Consider the following 18,556-nt stretch of genomic DNA (forward strand, 5'->3'; position numbering starts at 1 on the left):
TAGCGAGGTTCACTGAATAGTTTTGTAAACTGACCTTATGTTTATAAGTATAGTCACATAGGTCCTAGTAATGGAGACATTGGTCACCTCCACCACTTCACCTGCAATAAAAGGGGGCCGGGGAACAGATGAAGTGACTGGGTTCAGAATCAGGTGAGAAACACTGGTCTAGCCTAACCAGTTGTGTTTAACGGGAAAAGAAACACCCATGTCCAAATTAGTCGTGATGTCCTTGAAGTTGTATCAGAATTATAACTGGTCTCTGGGTGTTCTGACTTAATTGCCTCTACAATATCACTCTATTTCTTTTTTCTTTGCTCTGCTGACCAGTTGCAGAGAACTAGATGATATTTAGAGAAGAGGGAAACACAGTTCTATAACATTTGAATGGCAAGCTTCTCATTACTACCTCTTCCTTGTTGCAATATACTCCTCAGGGTAGATGCAAGGTATATAACTTCTGGAGTAACTATCGTGGGGGCTTGGCATAAAGGAGGCATATCTTAGTCAACCTGCATCCAGAAAATTCCAAGAAGTGAACCAAGTATAAGCCTCCAAAGAGATGCTCTTCAGTTATAGGTGCTTCAGCATGTTACTTTCATAAGAGGTAGCCTTAAAACAAGAAGGGGTGAACTCTGGTCCCACAGAGTTCACAAATGCAAAAACAATATTCCTAAGGGGCTTCATTGCTGGCTATTAAAAAATAAAAGCCAATAGCTTCTTGAATAAAGTCCATTTCTTAATTAAAACAAAAATCCCTTCAGGACATTAAATAAACTCTTAAAGATGTGAATGGCCAACAAGCCATTATTGGGATGGCTAATTTATTCAGGTTTTCCTAGTGGATATGGAGTGGTTTGTGTTAATATTCAATGGATGTGTGGACCGTCTGCTTAGAGCATTCTCACATGAGGGCCCATGGGTGGTCATACCTCTGAGATCCCTCAAATGTAAAAAGGTTAAAGACCCCATAACTGTTAATCAATATTGAGTTTAAAATATGGACATTTTAAAATTATAAGATCTTTACTATATCTTGATGCTTAGGATGATGCAGCAAACTGCCTATAATTTTAGCACTAGTTAATATTCAAAACATAGATATTATGTGCTAAGCCAAGTGCTTCTCTTTCAGAGAAAACTATCTTCAGCCTGAAATTTTATTATTAAGAAAGCGTTAAAAATTGATGAAGGTAAAGGAATTGTTCCAGAACATAGGTGATTCTAAATGAGACCTCATCTCCTGGCAATCTTTCAAGCACTTTTTATATTCGGTAGATTTAGTAAAATAAATTGGAGGTAAAGAGAAGTGGGGAAACTCCAGGGACAGAAAGAAAAAATCAGAGTCTAGATTTGGGGACTGGAGAGACAGCACAGCGGGTAGGGTGCTCCCTCCCATGTAGCCAAGCCAAGTTTAAAGCCTGGCACCGCAGCTGGTTCACCAAGCCTGATCAGGAGTGTCCCCAGATCCCTGAGTGCAGAGGGAGGCCCAAACCACCTCTGAAAGTGCCCCTAGACTAGAAAGAGCACCAATTTTAATGGAAGTTTATACACAGAAAGCCACTCAGAATACTTAGCTTTGCATCATCTCATTATGAAACCTAGATCAGATGATTAGAATAGATTCTGGGAGCCCTTTAAAATGAAGCAGCAACCTCTTGAAAACAAGGTACAATCTCTCATTACAAGTTCTGGCAAAACAAACTTTGTTTTCATAAATGGTTACTCGACAGAAAATTAGGTAACCCTAGTATCATTACAGTTTTTTAATAAGAGATTTGACCATTCCTGTGAAGGTTTACTAGATCAAATTATAGCCTGCTATAGTGGTACAACGCAAGTGTTCTACTACTAAGACATAGGGCCAGTCCTTACTGGTTTTCATCTTAACAGTCCCAATTAATGTTAATCATCCTATATGATAGGATAAATTATCAAGCCAACTATAAGAGAATGGCTTAGAAGCATGACAAGAGAAAAACTTCATTTCCAACTATAGAATTAGAGAAAGTTAGTGATAGTGGAGAATGAGGGAGGAAATTCATAAAGATTTTATTTCCTGAGTCAATAATATGATACAGACCTTCTCAATTGTTGCATCGACACATCAACCAAACTCTAGCACCCAGAACCAAAGAGATTAGCCTCTTTCTTATAGAACCCATTTCATTTAAAAATGAAATGAGCAATTAGTGTGTTTTAGTGATAAGTAAGAAGGTCAAGGGAGTGAAAGTGACTTTATGTAACAGTTCAGGAAGGTGGTTCAAAGGGCAAGAGTGCATGTGTCTCAGGCACTAACAAGTCCCATGTTTAATCTCCAGAACCAAGTGGCCTGCAAGACCCTCTGAGTATAGCCCTATCAATGCCCTGCACTGGGAGACCATGAACACATTGTCGGATCTCACAACCTAGTGATCATAATCAGGACAGATACCAAGAACCTCCCCCCCCACCCCCGCCACCTGAATTCTGGTTGGAAAGTCCAATTTATTATTAATTAAAATTCCTAAATATGACAAATGAAATAAGTATATGGAAAAAGGAGAATTCAACAGGAAATGTACCTTCATATAGATAAAGGGATATGAATAGGGAACTATATTTACCCAATATAACCCCAATAATTAAGGGAGGAGCCTACAAAAAAAAGGAATTTCAGTACAACTGAAGAATATTTTTAATTTTGAAATAAGAGGATTCTGTTGCACCAGAAGTTTCAAGTGCTCAGGAATCTTTATTTTGCCCTCAACAAAGGAATGCTGCAAAATTTCAGAGGTTAAGTTTTGATGTTTAGGGACAAATAGGGGAGGACTTTCTGATGAAAGTTTTGAATTTTTGTTTTGCATCTTTATTTTTTTAATAAACTCTACCAGGTTCTTACAAAATACTCCTGCTATAGAATGTTACTAAGTGATCATGAGATTATAGTTCTCCGGACAAATGTTAGGAAATGCTGCCTTTTAAAATTTGGGTCCTGTATTTTGAATCCTTGTGTTAGCATTTAGAATATTTATAAAACAGTAGTGTGTTGTATTTAGGTCCTGCATTTTTCTTTTAAATTCTGATTTCACTAAGTGATTCCAAAGAGCACCCATAGCATCAGTCATAGCTAACCCACAAATCTTTTCAAACTTGAGTGCTTTGTTAGAATAAGTAGCAATCTCTCATTCCAGGCATTATTTAGCATTCTAAAAATGATTGCTGATCTCTAATTCTCACTCGTTTTAATATAGGGTTTAAGTAAAACAAGAAGGCTGGGATGCAGCTCAGCTTTAAAATTCTTGCCTTGCCTGTGTTTGGCTCTAGGTTTGAGCCCTGACACCACAAAATCACTTGTATGACTTGTCATCCTGTTGCTCATTGATTTACTTGACTGGGTGCCAGTAGCATCTCCACTCATCCCTATCACATGCTCGTGTAGCCCAATGGTGTCTGCTCGCTCCAGGAACACAAAGAGCCTCAAACCATTTGTTCAGAGTTTTGAAGAAGTCTGACCATCTCGTAGATGGGCGGCCACACATTGTTTTGACGTCCCGTGGAATCCAGATGGTAACAGCTCTAGTCCAGCTTTCATGTCCAAATCACATTACATGTCTGGCCCATCTGATTTGTGACACCTTGGCAAACAAGGCAGCGTCCCTGATCCTCAGTTGTCGACAGAGGTCGAACTCTGGATTCCTTCTCTCACTTGAGTGAAACATGATACTCCAAGCATAGCTCTTTCAATTCCTCTTTGGGATACCCAAATAGTGTTCTCATCCTGTTTACATAGGGCCCAGGTCTCTGCGGCGTATGTTAGTGCAGGAAGAACGGTGGAGTCGAAAAGATGTGCTCGGAGCCAGAGGTTTCTTGTCCTCTTAAGCACTTCGATGCTCTTGAAGGCGTTCCACGCTGCTCTCTTCCTCCTGTGCAGCTCAGGTGCCAGGTCATTCGTCATGTTGAGTTCTTGACTATGTACACATAACTGCTGCATTCGGAGATCTTTGTTCCATTGAGAGCAAATGGAATATCAGGAACTAGTCCGTTTCTCATGAACATTGTCTTCAGGAGATTCAGCTGCAGTCTGACCTTTCCACACTCACAGTCGAAGTCGGCCAGCATTTGTCCCGTTTGGCTAATGTTTGCTGTCATTTGAACGATGTGATCAGTGAAGCAGTGGCACCACAGAAAAGAAAGAAAGAAAGAAAGAAAGAAAGAAAGAAAGAAAGAAAGAAAGAAAGAAAGAAAGAAAGAAAGAAAGGAAGGAAGGAAGGAAGGAAGGAAGGAAGGAAGGAAGGAAGGAAGGAAGGAAGGAAGGAAGGAAGGAAGGAAGGAAGGAAGGAAAAAAGGAAGGAAAAAAGGAAGGGAGGGAAAGGAAGAAAGGAAGGAAAAGAAAGAAAGAAAGAAAGAAAGAAAGAAAGAAAGAAAGAAAGAAAGAAAGAAAGAAAGAAAGAAAGAAAGAAAGAAAGAAAGAAAGAAAGAAAGAAAGAAAGAAAGAAAGAGAAGGAAGGAAGGAAGGAAGGAAGGAAGGAAGGAAGGAAGGAAGGAAGGAAGGAAGGAAGGAAGGAAGGAAGGGAGGGAGGGAGGAGGGAGGGAGGGAGGGAGGGAGGGAGGGAAGGAGGGAAGGAGGGAGAGAGGGAAGGAGGGAGGAGGGAGAGAGAGAAAGAAAGAAAGAAAGAAAGAAAGAAAGAAAGAAAGAAAGAAAGAAAGAAAGAAAGAAAGAAAGAAAGAAAGAAAGAAAGGAAGGAAGGAAGGAAGGAAGGAAGGAAGGAAGGAAGGAAGGAAGGAAGGAAGGAGAGAGAGAGAGAGAGAGAGAGAGAGAGAGAGAAAGAAAGAAAGAAAGAAAGAAAGAAAGAAAGAAAGAAAGAAAGAAAGAAAGAAAGAAAGAAAGAAAGAAAGAAAGAAAGAAAGAAAGAAAGAAAGAAAGAAAGAAAGGAAGAAAGAGAGAACGAAAGAGATATTGGAATTCTCAGTATCTAAAAATAGGAAAGATTGCATTTTGTTGGGTTATTTTTCCCCTTCTGCTTTGATGTTTTGAAGCTTGACACTTTTAGGTTATAATCCTAAATTAGGTGAAAATTCATGTGGCTTGGAAAAACGGTTTGCACCAGTTTAAATGACCTATTGCTAGAAATAGTCTGACAATTGCCACATCCTTTTGTTTTAAATGAAACACATTTGAGGGAAGAAAAAAAAAGAGGGTTCTTTTAAAATGCATCTAGACTCAACTGTGGGAAGTATTTAAAATTCTGTCTGAGGGTCATAGTTCTTGTTGAAATCCTGGGAATGTGGGTTCATGCCAGGTTGCTGATAACCAGCTGTGTGAGCTTGGCACCGCCGGCCAGCACTGCCTGGAGACCCTCACAAGCAGCTTGGACCTCTCCAGCCTCCCTGACAGCCAAAAATTAGTGCTCAGTCTTGGGTTTGACTGCTTATCCAATTCAGAGGTTAGCTTCTCCTCCTTGACAGAGGGAAGAGAAAGCATCCTCTTTGGGGAGAAGGAAAAATACAAGGGGTCAAATTAACCTGTGCAAAAGCAGAGGAAAACATGGAGTCTCCAGATCCTTCAGACTATCAAGTAACTCCAAAGCTCCCTAATATTCTGGACCCCAAAATATCTAATCACACAATGGCACCTGGAAGAAAGGGTGCATTTATTATTTATGCAAATAGAGAGTTTTGCCTCTGAATCATCAACTCCAATTTTTATGTGACTTTTTTTTATGGATGAATGAGATTTTGAAGTCTTTTACTCACTAATCTGCTTAATATCCACTTAAAAATTAAGCAGGTCTGCTGTTGGCTTTCATTACAACTCTAGATGAGATTACAGATAGGAAAACGGATGTGGAAAGAGGAGAGTGGTGGCAACAAGAAGAAAATAAAGATATTAAATCAGCTCCTCCACCAACACAGTTAGCCCGTTAGCCCTGCCAACCCACCTTTCAAGACCTCTGCTTCCTTCCATTGATTGGTGGAATTGGGAAAACCATTTCTGAAGTTCTCTCCAGAGGCAGGAAACATAGCCCTGCACTGTTTGGATAGAGAGTAAAAGTGCCTTAAATAAGTTTCCATTTGAAAATTAAAGCTTTTAAGACCATTCTTTTTTTTTTTTCAAAATAGGGTTTAAAAGAATAGCCCAAGGAGATTTTTTAACTTGATTTTTCACAAAACTAAGAGCTTCAAAAGCTATTGGAAGAAAGTAGAAAAACTGGTGGTAGATTAAGAGACAGTCTATACCAAAATTCAACTTCACTCTAATGTATAGCCATGGCTAGAGCGATAGTACAGTGGGGAGGGCGTTTGCCTTGCATGAAGCCAACCCAAGTTGAATCTCCGGCATCCATATGGTTCCCCAAGCATCATCAGGAGTAATTCCTGAGTGCAGAGCCAGGAGTAACCCCTGAGCACTGCTGGGTGTGACCCAAAAAGAAAAAAGAGAAAAAGAGAAAAGAAAAAGAAAAGAAATGTATAGCCACACTGTCTGTGGCTATGGTCTGGAAGAAAAGCTCAACGTTTGAAAGTGACACAAAGTTCCCAGATCCCAAAAGAGATGGCGGGGCAGCTTGGCTAGTCACAGATCTGTGGGCGCCAAAAATAGACACTGTGATTCAGTGGGCCAGAGAAAGCCGTTTTCCCCTCACAGTTCAGCAAACATCAACATGGTTCCTCAGCCCTGTGCCACACGCCGCACAATGGAATCAGATTAGAGCTTGGCCCACAGTGGATTCACAGCAATTGAGGACTCCAAGGTAATGGTTCGGCAACTCTTGCAGCAAGCGGTAAACCAACTATACTCCTCCCCAGGGGTGAATGCCACTAAATGGTCATGCTGGATGCCGTGGTTTGTAATTGACTTTGTGACAATAGGAACAACTCAGGCTCAATGAAGTGTTAGGCCTTGCAGCTCAGCTCAGTGAGAAAGAATGTGCAGAGACAGTTTCCCTTTCTCCTTGCTTTGTATAGAAGGGAGTTGGAAGCCAGAATCTGCAACTGTCTTTCATGTCCTGACCGGTGACCCTTCCGGATCAGATACCTGACTTGAATATTGATAATTGGGCGCAGAACATGCATGGGAATGATGGATACAGGGGTCAAATTAGGCCCTACCCAAGGCTTAATTGAGTCATTTACTTGATTTTAAACCCGGCTAATTGAATGTGTGGTCCTCACCCTTCCAAAACCTAGTTCATTCATCATTTGGGCACAGGAATAAAAAAAAAAAAAAGCCTGGGAAATAGCTGATGTAACAGAGCAGAGGCGTGGCATGTGCAAAGCCCTAGGTTGGAGGGCTGATACCACATTCTAAATAACTGCCCAAGTTCTATGGAGCAGTCTCTGACCCCCAGGTCCTGCCAAGTGCAACCCCTGTGCAAAAGAAAGACTAAATTTCCATTCAGTCTTTAGTAGATTTTCTCTCCTACCCCAATTTTATCCCACTCAGGTAAAATCTCAGATACTTTCCTGGGATTGAAGATTCTTCCGGTCTCATCCCACAGCCCCTGATTTTTAAAGACTTTCAACTCAGAATCCAGAAGAAGAGATTTTGAGGGATAAATTTGCTCTGGGGGAGGATTCTGGCATCCTAGATTCTTGACTAGAAGGAACTTGATCTACGTGAAGGAGTCTGATTCTGGAGAGGCACACAGGGCTTTCTCTATATGAATAATGCCTCTCTCTTTTGGAGAATCATAAGACTACATTTCTTTGATGATTGTTCTGGTCTCTAGGAAACCCCTAATTTGAATAGGAACACCACACTGCTTAATGTGGAAGGAGTAGGATTTTCCCATTTTGGACTGTCTTGGAGGGCAGAAACCTTGGTTTATAAGTGCTCTCTATTCTGGGAGTTTAATGACCCCACAAGTTCAGAGAGCCTCCCATTAAGAAAGGAAATGAAGATGGTCTTTCCAGCTTGTGCTCTCCCTTGAACACTTACCTCTCTCTGCTTTTTTCTAGTCTGGAGAAGCCTGTGTTCTCTCTTAAACATGTATTCCTGTCTTTCTTCCTTCTTGTATCTTCCTAAGTAAATTTTGTTCAATAAGAAACATCTTATAGTACAGTAGATAGGGCACTTGCCTTGCATGTGGCCAACCTGATTTTGATACCTGGCACAGTTTAAAGTCCCCCAAGCTTGCCAGGAGTAATCCCTGAGCACAGAGCCCAGATAAGCCCTGAGTACCGCCAAGTGTGACTTTTCCATTCCCACCCTTCCATAAAAAAAAAAAAAAGGAAAAGAAAGGAAGGAAATGGAGTGCTCCTTTCTTAGAGGAGGGATAATCTTGACCTAGAAGGCATGTAACTTCCAGGAGATAAAATCGAAATTGAATTATCATTCTGGGATTTTAATGTTCTCAGGATGGTCTCTTCAGGTTGACCATGTTTTCATTGTAATTGAAACAAAAGAGCACAGTGGCAGTCTTCATTGTGGAACATAGTTTTGTGCCAATTCACTAAACCCAGAAACTTAGAGCACATTTGTCTACCAGCTTTGACCATCTTTTGCAGCAAGATTTTCCTCACTCTTTAATCAACTCTTAATCCTTTGATCAACAAAGCCTTGGGTGTCCTTTAGCTTTTCATCGCTGTGGTGCCATGCACTGCTGGCGCATCGCCCTCATGATGCTTCTAGCTATCATTTAAAATCGAGCACCACTGCACTTCCTCCCTGGTGCATTTCTGCATGCTCCTCTTGCCCCTACTTTCATCTGAGAGCAATCATTAACCATGATTCCATTGGGAAGCTTGTTAAATTTTCTCTCATGCCACTCAGCATCTTTCCACTGACTCAATAATAGATGGATAAAGAACAGATCACTCATTACCTCTCTGTAACACTTGGGCCAGATCATTTGACCCCAGTTCCCAAAGACTTGGGACCCTGGTCCGAGAGCTCTGACATATTATCTTGAACATGGTCCAGGAACCCTTACCTGTGTTCATGCTAAAACTGTGTAAGCTATCATCCCATTTGTTACAACATCTGCCAGAATCTCAACCTCTTCAAACATGGTAAGAAAGTGAGAAGATGACTAAGAAAGCAAGCAAGTAGGTTGTCTTGTCACAACTCCATGGTGCAAACGTATGTAAAAACTTAAGATGTGTTATTACTCAAAACACAATGAAAAATGGAAGCTTTGTCATAGCTGTGTCTCTCCAGTCCCAAGTCCCATGAAGCAAAACAATGGGACAGGATCCATCACAGTTGTAATTCTAAAGTCAAAATCTATACCCTTTTGATTTTGAAAGCAAAATCAAGCCTCCCCCAAGAGCAAAAAGTTACATAGATATTGATTCTATGGATTTACTTTAATGCCAATATGACTATCTACAGAAACTACATGCATTTGAATACAACCTGAAATTATGTTCAGAGACCACCAGGCTTTCTTGCCAAATGGTAGTCTCTGTCCTTTAGTCTTAAGAAATATTTAGGGGAAAGAGTTTAACTTAGTATCAAATGGTTCAACAAGGTTATGTATGTATGTGCATGTGTAAAAGAGGAAAGAAAATGCAATTGGTAAAGAAAATGGTGTGAAATGTCAGGAGGAGTTTACTCTAGGTTAAGGGTATAACAAACATACCTTAAACCATTCTACGTCTTGCACTTATTCTGAAATTAACTGTTTTTTTTAAATTATCTTCATTATTCTTCATCTACTGTTCTATTCAAAGACCTTATGACTCCCCACCAAAAACCATGACAATGGCAGTGACAACTGTGTGTTTACACAGAACTCCTCCATAATTTGAAAATGTCAAGTCACATTTTTCATGCATTAACAAAAGCGGTGTTATTGTTCAACATCTATGCTAGTGTGATTGTGAAATCACCAAACTTCAAATCAGTTGCTGCAGAAAATAAACCATAAATTTTGATAATTGGGAAAAAATAGAAAATAAAAATCTGTATCTAGAAAGAAAGAAAGGCATTGCAAAGAAAGGCAATTCCTTTCGTCTTTTGGAATTTTGGTCACGTCATGAATAGTCTGAGGATAACATAAAGGAAGAGCCAAGAACAAAAAGAAATAGGTTGGATTAAAATCTATGTTTTAAGGAAGACACTAATCTAAGATCTAACATCTAACATCTAAGATCTCCTAGATGCCTAATGTGCCATTCCTATTAATTACTACATACAAATGTAGTTGCATGCTTATGGTGATTCAGGAGATAATTCTTAATGACCCACACACTAGTACCCAACCTCAGAAAAAACTCAGAGTTTCAGTGAAAGAACATACTATTGAAGGGCTTCCGTCTGGTCTTGACACATCCAGATGATACTCAAGACATATGTGCTATGATCAGTCTGAACTGCTCATTGTCCTTGATTTTTCTTTTCTTTCAGCTAGAAAATCTGGAGGCAGAAACTGCTCCATTGCCCTAGATGCCTCATGCCATTCAACCCTCACTGATCTGGAAAACCACAGGGACTCAGTAGCAAATCACTGCAGGACGTGTGGGAGGCTCTAGTTTCCTAGGAAAGAGCCACTTTCTGGATTGCCATAACCTTTTTCTCCCTGGCTCTGCCATTCTGCACATTTCAAGAACGTCAAAACTAAGTCAAACACTGGGAACGAAAAGATGAGACCGAATTAACCGTCCAGTTTTTGTATCTAACCACCAAGAAAATGCCCACTGAGTTCAAAATACACCATGGTATGTGAATTGAGCTCATCGTGGAAGATGACTCTTCTGTATTATATTTTATTTTCATGCAAATATTTTTGACTTTATTAAAGAAAAATAATCAATTGTTAAGTTTATCATAGTAACTCATAAAGTAATGGCTACCTCTCTGACCAAAGTGCTGGTGTGGAAAGTTCAAGGCTTTCTAGCCTTCTGTAAGTGAATCCTCTTCGCTCTATTTTTACTTTTAGTGTTAATTTTAATATCGCCTTCTGTTAAAGACATGATCTCCACCTTCATTTGTGGGTGTGTATTTATTTTCTTAAGGAATAATGTCTCTCTTACCTAGAATCTTAATTGCGAGGGAAGAGAGTAACTTGAAAAGTAATCTGAAACAAAGTAATATGTCATCTGGATAAAGGTGGATTCTTGCGGATTGTGAGCACTTCCAGAATCATAATAGGAGATTTTCCATTTTTAGGCTTTTAATGGTTTGTTTCCAAGTTTTGACTGTGCAATTCCCTTGCTTCCATCCAAGTGTTCATGAATGATAATAGTGGGTCAATGAGCTCATCACTTTATCCATGCAGGAAGTCAAGCATTAAAACATATTCTATATTTTCCTGTACTTTCTCCATATAGCATGTTCCTATTATGTATTATTATCCTTTTAAACTCTCCTTAGAGTACATATGCCTTTTGAATCAGTGTGACAAAATGACAGATGCTTTGTTGAGTGTCAGAACAGTTTCAAGTTTATACACACACACACAAATCCATACTTTTAACTCAGAACAAAAAGACTATATGTCAAATGATCATCAAGAAAAATGGATGGTCTACTTTTCAATCCTGTATACTTACTTGGACTTGAATTATTAAGAATGACCTAAAAGTACTCTCCTAAAGATTGTATTTCTGTAATGTCATCACCAATATGTTGCTCTTTTTCATTTCTGCTAAATGTCAAGTTTTCCTTTGTAAAATGTCAGTCACCTAAGTAGTTTTTCTAAGACAATTCTCTTTGGTTTTCTTTGGTATGAAATACAGTGAAGATTTAGAAATCACCCATTTTATTGGATCTGTACCAGTCAGGTCAGATGGCATATATGAAAGAGCTCTCTGCTTTGAGCTATTTTGCAGTTGTTGTTGAGGTAACTTGAGTACATAACTTTGTACATGTTTTGGAAGGATATTCTCAGACGTTTCCAAGTGTTTGATGCCACACCACAGCCATCAATTAATGACCCTTCAACACAACCAATTCAACTGCCTCTTCTTTTGGCTACCACCCTTTACCTTTATGCCTTGAGTAATATCAGTTCTATCGGAATCCTTGGACTTGTTTTTATTTTATATTTTTCTTATTGATAGTCTATAATTAGTAAAATTATATAATATAATCTTCTACCTTCTGAATTATTGGACTTAGCATAAAATTCTTTTCAGAACATATGCATCATTTGTCTATCATTTTAAACTGTTATTTTTGGTCTGAATTGATCAAATCAAAAATGTGTAGTTATCAATAAAGATGTATGCAGAAAATGTTGCCAGAATCCCTGGAGAAAGGACTCAGAATCTTCAAACTACCAGACTTGCCCTTTAAACTCATATGTAGTTACAAGTTAGTTCATCAGGTAGGGTGTTTGCATCACATATGATCGACTGGGTTGATAGCCAGCTCCCCATATGATCCCTCAAGCCCCTGAGTGATCGCTGAGCATAGATCCAGGAGCATTTTCTGAGCACAGCAAGGTGTAGCAAACAAAATAAGCAAAAACAAAACAAAAAAATCATATTTGTTCTTTAATCTAACAAAGTGTGCAAATATGCACCTGTAAACCAAGGGCAGTGTTTCAGGAAGTCAGCTCTTCAGGCAACATTACCGCCAGGGATCTTATGGGTTATGATTATGGGAACCCAACCCACACAACTATTGGATGAGGAAAAAGGCAAAAGTCAAAATGTAATCATATATTTCCTTTTTAAAAAAGTCTTTAAAAAAATTTAATCACCGTGCTTTATGTTGCTATTCATGTTAATGTTTCAAGAATACAGGACCACAGAGAGATAGTACAACAGGTAGAGCACTTTTCTTGCACAAGCCCAACCTGGGTTCAAACCCTGGCACCACATATAGTCCTCCAAACCCCACCAGTAGTGATCCTTGAGCACAAAGCCAGCAGTAATTACTATTGGGTGTGCTTCCAAAAACGAACAACATATATATTTGGTTCACACCCGGCAATGCACAGGGGTTACTCCTGGCTCTGCACTCAGGAATTACTCCTGGTGGTGCTTGGGGGACCACTGGGATGCTGGGAATTGAACCCGGGTCGGGCACATGCAAGGCAAATGCCCTGCCCACTGTGCTATCGCTCCAGCCCCCCCAAAAATATTTTCAAGACTATAATATTGCTTTATAACATCAACCCTCAAAGTAACAGTGCCTCGCAACCATGTCTGTGAATGCCTCCTCACCCCCACCCTACTATCTCCACTTAGCAAACTCACTTTTATAGGCAGACCCTCAAAGTAGTCTATCGTTGGCCATTGTTTACTGCCTTGTTTTGTTTCAATATATTCCACATATGAGATAGATAATTTGATATTTCACCTCCTTTCAACTCACTTTGCTCATCATGCTATCCTCCAGGACCACATAAGTTGCACTGAACTAAAGAATTTCATTTTTTATTATAGCTGCATAGTATTCCATTGTGCATAGAAACCATTGTATCTTTGCCCATTCAACTGTTCTTGAGCACTTGAGTTATTTCCAAATCTGTGCTATTGTGGTAGTGCTGCAATGAATACATGAGTGCAGATATCTTTTTGCATCAATGTCTTGTACTCTTGCCTTCTCATGAAGTCTTAAAGATGCTCTAATGATGTTTCTCGTGTAGTAGGTTCTAGACTAAAAATTAATAAGCATTACCTTAAAATTTTTCAAAGTAAATAGTAGCTGGGCTGTAAAATAGTTACAATGTTAAATAAGTGCATCAGTGGATACATGTTTATATAGATGTACATATATGTATGTGTGTATACATATGTATATATCCATATTCATGAAGTGCTGCTAGAACTTCCACAAGTAAAATGGATGATTCAAATAAAACAAAATAGGGAAAAACAAAACTTTTGTATACAAATCACTGGAGAAGAAAATTCTTGTTTTTAATGAGCTATGTAGTAGCATGAGTTATTTCACAGGAAGAGTTTTATGCTTTTCATAAAGCTGCTTTTCGATAATCATTATTTTGCCGATTAACAAGATCCTCATTAATGCACATGAAAGTAAATATTTCAGTTTTCAATACTTTTTGCCCTAATCTATATTTATCTAATACAAATTTTCTAAGCAGTCTGCAGTATAATGGAAAAGAGAGAAGGGACAGCTCTCACTTAGATTGACTAAGGCTTTTGGCAAATAATCTAATTATTTTCTGCTTTGTTTTACATTTTTATTTGACCCTCATTCTTATGAAAGGAATTTCTTTCAGGTTAGATGCCTCCATAATTATAGACTGTAATTGTGAGGTGGGAGTTTTGCTGAGAAAAACTAACATCTAATCTAAAATAGGACGTGTGTGCATATTTTCTCTGTTCATCTCTGACTCCACTGTCATCTTGCTCCTGCGCCCTCTTTTCCTGCTAATAACTAAAGAGCAGACAAGAGTGGAAGCAAGGCTCAGCTGGGGCCAAAGAAAGTCACTGAGAATTCTTTTACCAATACCCACAGTGGGGGACTTCGAAAGAGACTTGATCCCACTTTGGGTTTTAAACCTTCCCTGTTGTATTCTGGATCCATCTTAACAATATGATCAAGTCAAATAAAAGAACTGTGGCAGGAAAAATCGTTTTCAGGTCATCTAGATCCATGATCTGCATACATGTTGCCAAATTGGGAACTTATAACTTCGAACAGCATTTAAGCTCTCTTGGTTTCAGACTGGTATTATGCATGGGGTAAAAAATAAATAAATAAATAGCAATCCCATTGGATTGTGACTAGGACAAAGAGAATGCTGTATAAATGTTTCCAAGTAGCAAATCTTCCCTATTTGTAGTAAAATGATGAAAGAAAACTAGCAATGGGAAAAAAAAAGAGAGAAACTTGATAAACTCACCGGAAACTGTATCTGAAAACCTTAGCACAGAACTCTAAAGGAAACTTCTTTTCAAAAGACAGGGGACTGTTCAAGACAGGAAGCTTCTTTTTTTGATTTTTTTATTTTTTTAAGATGTTTTTATTGAATCACCGTGAGATAGATCCTTACAAAGGTGTTCATGACTGGGTTTAGTCATACAGTGTTCCAACACCCACCCCTCCGCCAGTGCACATTTCCTCTACATAGAGAGGAAGCGTCTTTTGAGAATAAGCTCCAGCAATGGAATGGTATCCTAACAGCCTAAGAAAATGGGACTCTCGGGACTAGAGAGATAGTATAATAAGTAAAGCATTTGCCTTGCTTGTGCCCTGGTCCCAGTACCACGTACTCCTGACCGCCACCAGGAGTGACCTTAGCACAGAGCCAGGACTCTCCCCTGAACATCAAAAGAGAAAGAACTCTCCACCCAAAAGAGAAAAGAAACAAGTGGGCCTCAATTTGGCTGCTATAACATAGCCCGTTGTTGATTTAGGTCATTGGCCATTTTAAAATAAACTTCTATTTTTTTTTTAATTTTTTATTAGTGAATCACCATGAGGTACAGTTACAAACTTATGAACTTTCATGCTTGCATTTGTCGTATAGTGATCGTTTACATCCCTCCACCAGTTCCCATTCTCTTCCACCAATGATCCCAGTATCCCTCCCACCACCCCCACCCCTACCTCCACCACCCCACCCTGCCTCTGTGGCAGGGCATTCCCTTTTGTTCTCTCTCCTTTTGGGTGTTGTAGTTTGCAATAGAGGTCTTGAGTGGCCTTCATGTTCAGTCTATAGTCTACTTTCCGAATGGGTCTTCCCAACATCCTCTACTTAGTGTTCCTTTCTCTATCTCAGTTGCCTTTTCCCCCAGTATGTGAGGCCAATTTCCAAGCTGTGGGGCAGACCTCCTGGTTCTTATCTCTACTACTCTTGGAGATAACATGACATGTATTGCTAAGACCTATATTCATGCATTTGTAAATTTCATTCTTTAAAAGGTATATTTCAATTACTTAAAATTACCTAAAAGTCATCCTAAGAAATCTATTTCCAGTATTATCCCAGTGTATCTTAGAACTTGAAATTTAGAAGCACAAACACAAAACCTAGTAGGGGAAATATAACTAGGTTACAGGAAAAAAAAAGATTCTCTATGACCAAAAAATAAAAAGCATGCAATTTCCTTAGATTGACAATATTTATATATTTAAAAACAATAAAATCCTTTTTGCAGTGGCTGGAGTCAATATTTCACTCAAAATGCATGGAAATGATAAAGTGCCTGTACATTTTATAAAATATAAGTAATCTATGTATACAAACTTATTCTTTACTGATAGTGAGCAAATTGAGATACCCTATAGTTAATTTTTCTAACTGTAGCCACAAACACTACAAAGGTTGATATTTTGCTGGGACTTTCCAAACTTTAAAGCAAAACACATGAAAGCTAGGACATGGTGATCTCAACTCCCAGGCTTCTTTTCTGAATACACAGCCCCCCCTGAGGTTATAGCATATATGACTTAGAATGCTTCATCACACTAGAACCACTCACCAATAGGAAATGGATACCCATGTCTTCTTATCTAAATCTTCAACATCATTGTTTTCTCACTGGTCGTATTGCTTGGGCTACTCGAAGCGATGAAAACAAATCGAAACCTTCATCATTTCCTCAGCCCTATTCTCCCCAGTCTGAGAAACTTCAGGGTTCATAGTCACAGAATACTGCATGAGATTCTGGGCAATTCACTGTCAGTAAAAGTTTAGGATCTAAAGTGACAAGTCAATCAAAGGATCTAACTAAGAGATCTGTCTATGAGCCACTTGAACTTGAGAATAATTTCAACCTCTATTTGTTGTTTTTCACTGTGAGCCAGATACTAAAACTGCAAGATGTACATTACTGAACTCTTCAAGAATTAAGCAAAAGCAAATGCTTTAGAGAATCTCTGTACTTGTGGAAACCAAAGAAACCAGTGTAATGTTAGTATAAAGAACTGCCTAACACTGATTATAGTATCCCAATTTCTTCAAAACAAGCATATATATGTTTACATTTTCAGATTATGCGTCTTCATTGTATTTCACAAGAATGATAGTATTAAGTATAGCACATGAAGGAGACACAATTTTTGCAGTAACTGAACCTGGTCTCTGTACACCTCAGTGATTGCATATCTTTATGATTTATTGCCATGCAAAGACATATTATCAGACAAAATTTGCTTCTCAGACATGAGAATAAAATTTGAACTAGTGCACTTAAAATAAAAAGTTTATTTCTGAATTTCAAACTAATACATTTTAAGCTTATTATATATTGTATATGTTAGAGAAAATATGCATTTATTTTATGGTTCCAGAGAGAAAGAGTGAAGAGTGTTTTGGAGTCACTGAGAAAATGTGATCTTAATATTGTCACGTACTCTGTAATAGGTATGTTTAGCAACAAAAATATTCCATGAATATATGATATTACATATTGCCTCTAATTTTCTTCTCCTTGCTCTGCAAGTTGATTTTGGAAAGAACGTAAATCTTGAGAATAAAATATCATATTCACTTTTAAGTCTTATAAGCAACTTCTGTTATTTTAGCTTCAAATATAAAAAATGTCTTATTTTATCAGCATCACCCATCAATGTTAACAAATTTTCACAGCTGTACAAAATACCAAATTAAAATTAAGAGAGAGAGAGAAATTGTACAAATCTGGAAGGAGATCAGAAGGAAAAAGTAAACAACTATTCCCCTAAGAGTCTGGATAAAATTGGGCATAGTTACCTACACAGAACAACATGAGTAAACCTCATTAATTCAAGCACTGTAAAACTGTGCTTAATTAACAAATGCCAGGGAAAAGGGGAGAGGAAATTACATTTGTGTGAATTGATGATTGTGCTTTCACTATCTACAGTAGTAGACAAAGCAAATGATTCTCTGGGAAGAAGAGCAATTATTTTTTTCCCCGTTCTGAGTGGGTAGAAGTGCTCCCATAGCTCATATCTGAAAAATGCATCTGCCTCATTCCTTCAGGAGAGGGCCTCTGGTTTACAAAGATGCTTTTCACATTCCATATCTGTTATGGCCATAATCATCCCACATTGCTGTGTTTCCTAACCAAAAAAAATTAATAATAAGCCTGGAGATGGTCTCCTCTAAACTGCAAATGTGAGTAGATTTGATCCTCATAGATATTCCCAGTTCTGAGTGACGAGGAACCAATTAATAGACATGTGGTCATTATAAAACTCTCAATGGATCTCCAACTAGGGGTAAACTTATGGATTCCACTCATTTCTAGATGACATTAAAAATTCTTATTTTCTCAAAATAAGAACTTGGAATTTGCTTGGAATTTCTAGTATCCAAGTATCTCAGGATGCAGGATATCTTCCAGAGCTTAGGGTAGCACATACAAATTGCACTTGCCATGGTCACCACATGAGTGGACATCATTGTCAAATGACTGAAATGGATGGACAACATTTTCTAAAGCAGTGTTCCTTGACTGGGGACTGTATGGGCCCTATGGGCCCCTGTGGGTCCTCAGACATTCCAAAGGGGCAATAAGTAAAAATCATGCACACAGGGAACCATACCATTAAACTAGGACATTAGTCAATCGGTAAAGACAGGGAGATCATAGGAAGGCAGGCAGGCTCAGAAGCATAAGAAACACCGGATTAAGAGACTGGAGTAATAGCACCGCGGGTAGGGCGTTTGCCTTGCACTCGGCTAACCCAGGTTCGATTCCCAGCATCCCATACGGTCCCCTG

General features: G+C 38.7%; 1 protein-coding gene across 1 annotated transcript in view; it reads left to right on the forward strand.

Moving 5' to 3' along the window:
* Window positions 1-17,353, forward strand: part of OPRM1 (opioid receptor mu 1) — a 75,063-nt gene extending 57,710 nt beyond the window's left edge. Inside the window, exon 4 of the mRNA XM_004600783.2 lies at window positions 10,331-17,353. Coding sequence (XP_004600840.1) covers window positions 10,331-10,369 — 39 coding nt within the window. The 3' untranslated portion in view covers window positions 10,370-17,353. The remainder of the gene's footprint in view (window positions 1-10,330) is intronic.
* The last annotated feature ends 1,203 nt before the right edge of the window (window positions 17,354-18,556 follow it).

The sequence above is a fragment of the Sorex araneus genome, chromosome 4 (genome assembly GCF_027595985.1).
Source record: "Sorex araneus isolate mSorAra2 chromosome 4, mSorAra2.pri, whole genome shotgun sequence".
NCBI classification, from domain to species: domain Eukaryota; kingdom Metazoa; phylum Chordata; class Mammalia; order Eulipotyphla; family Soricidae; genus Sorex; species Sorex araneus.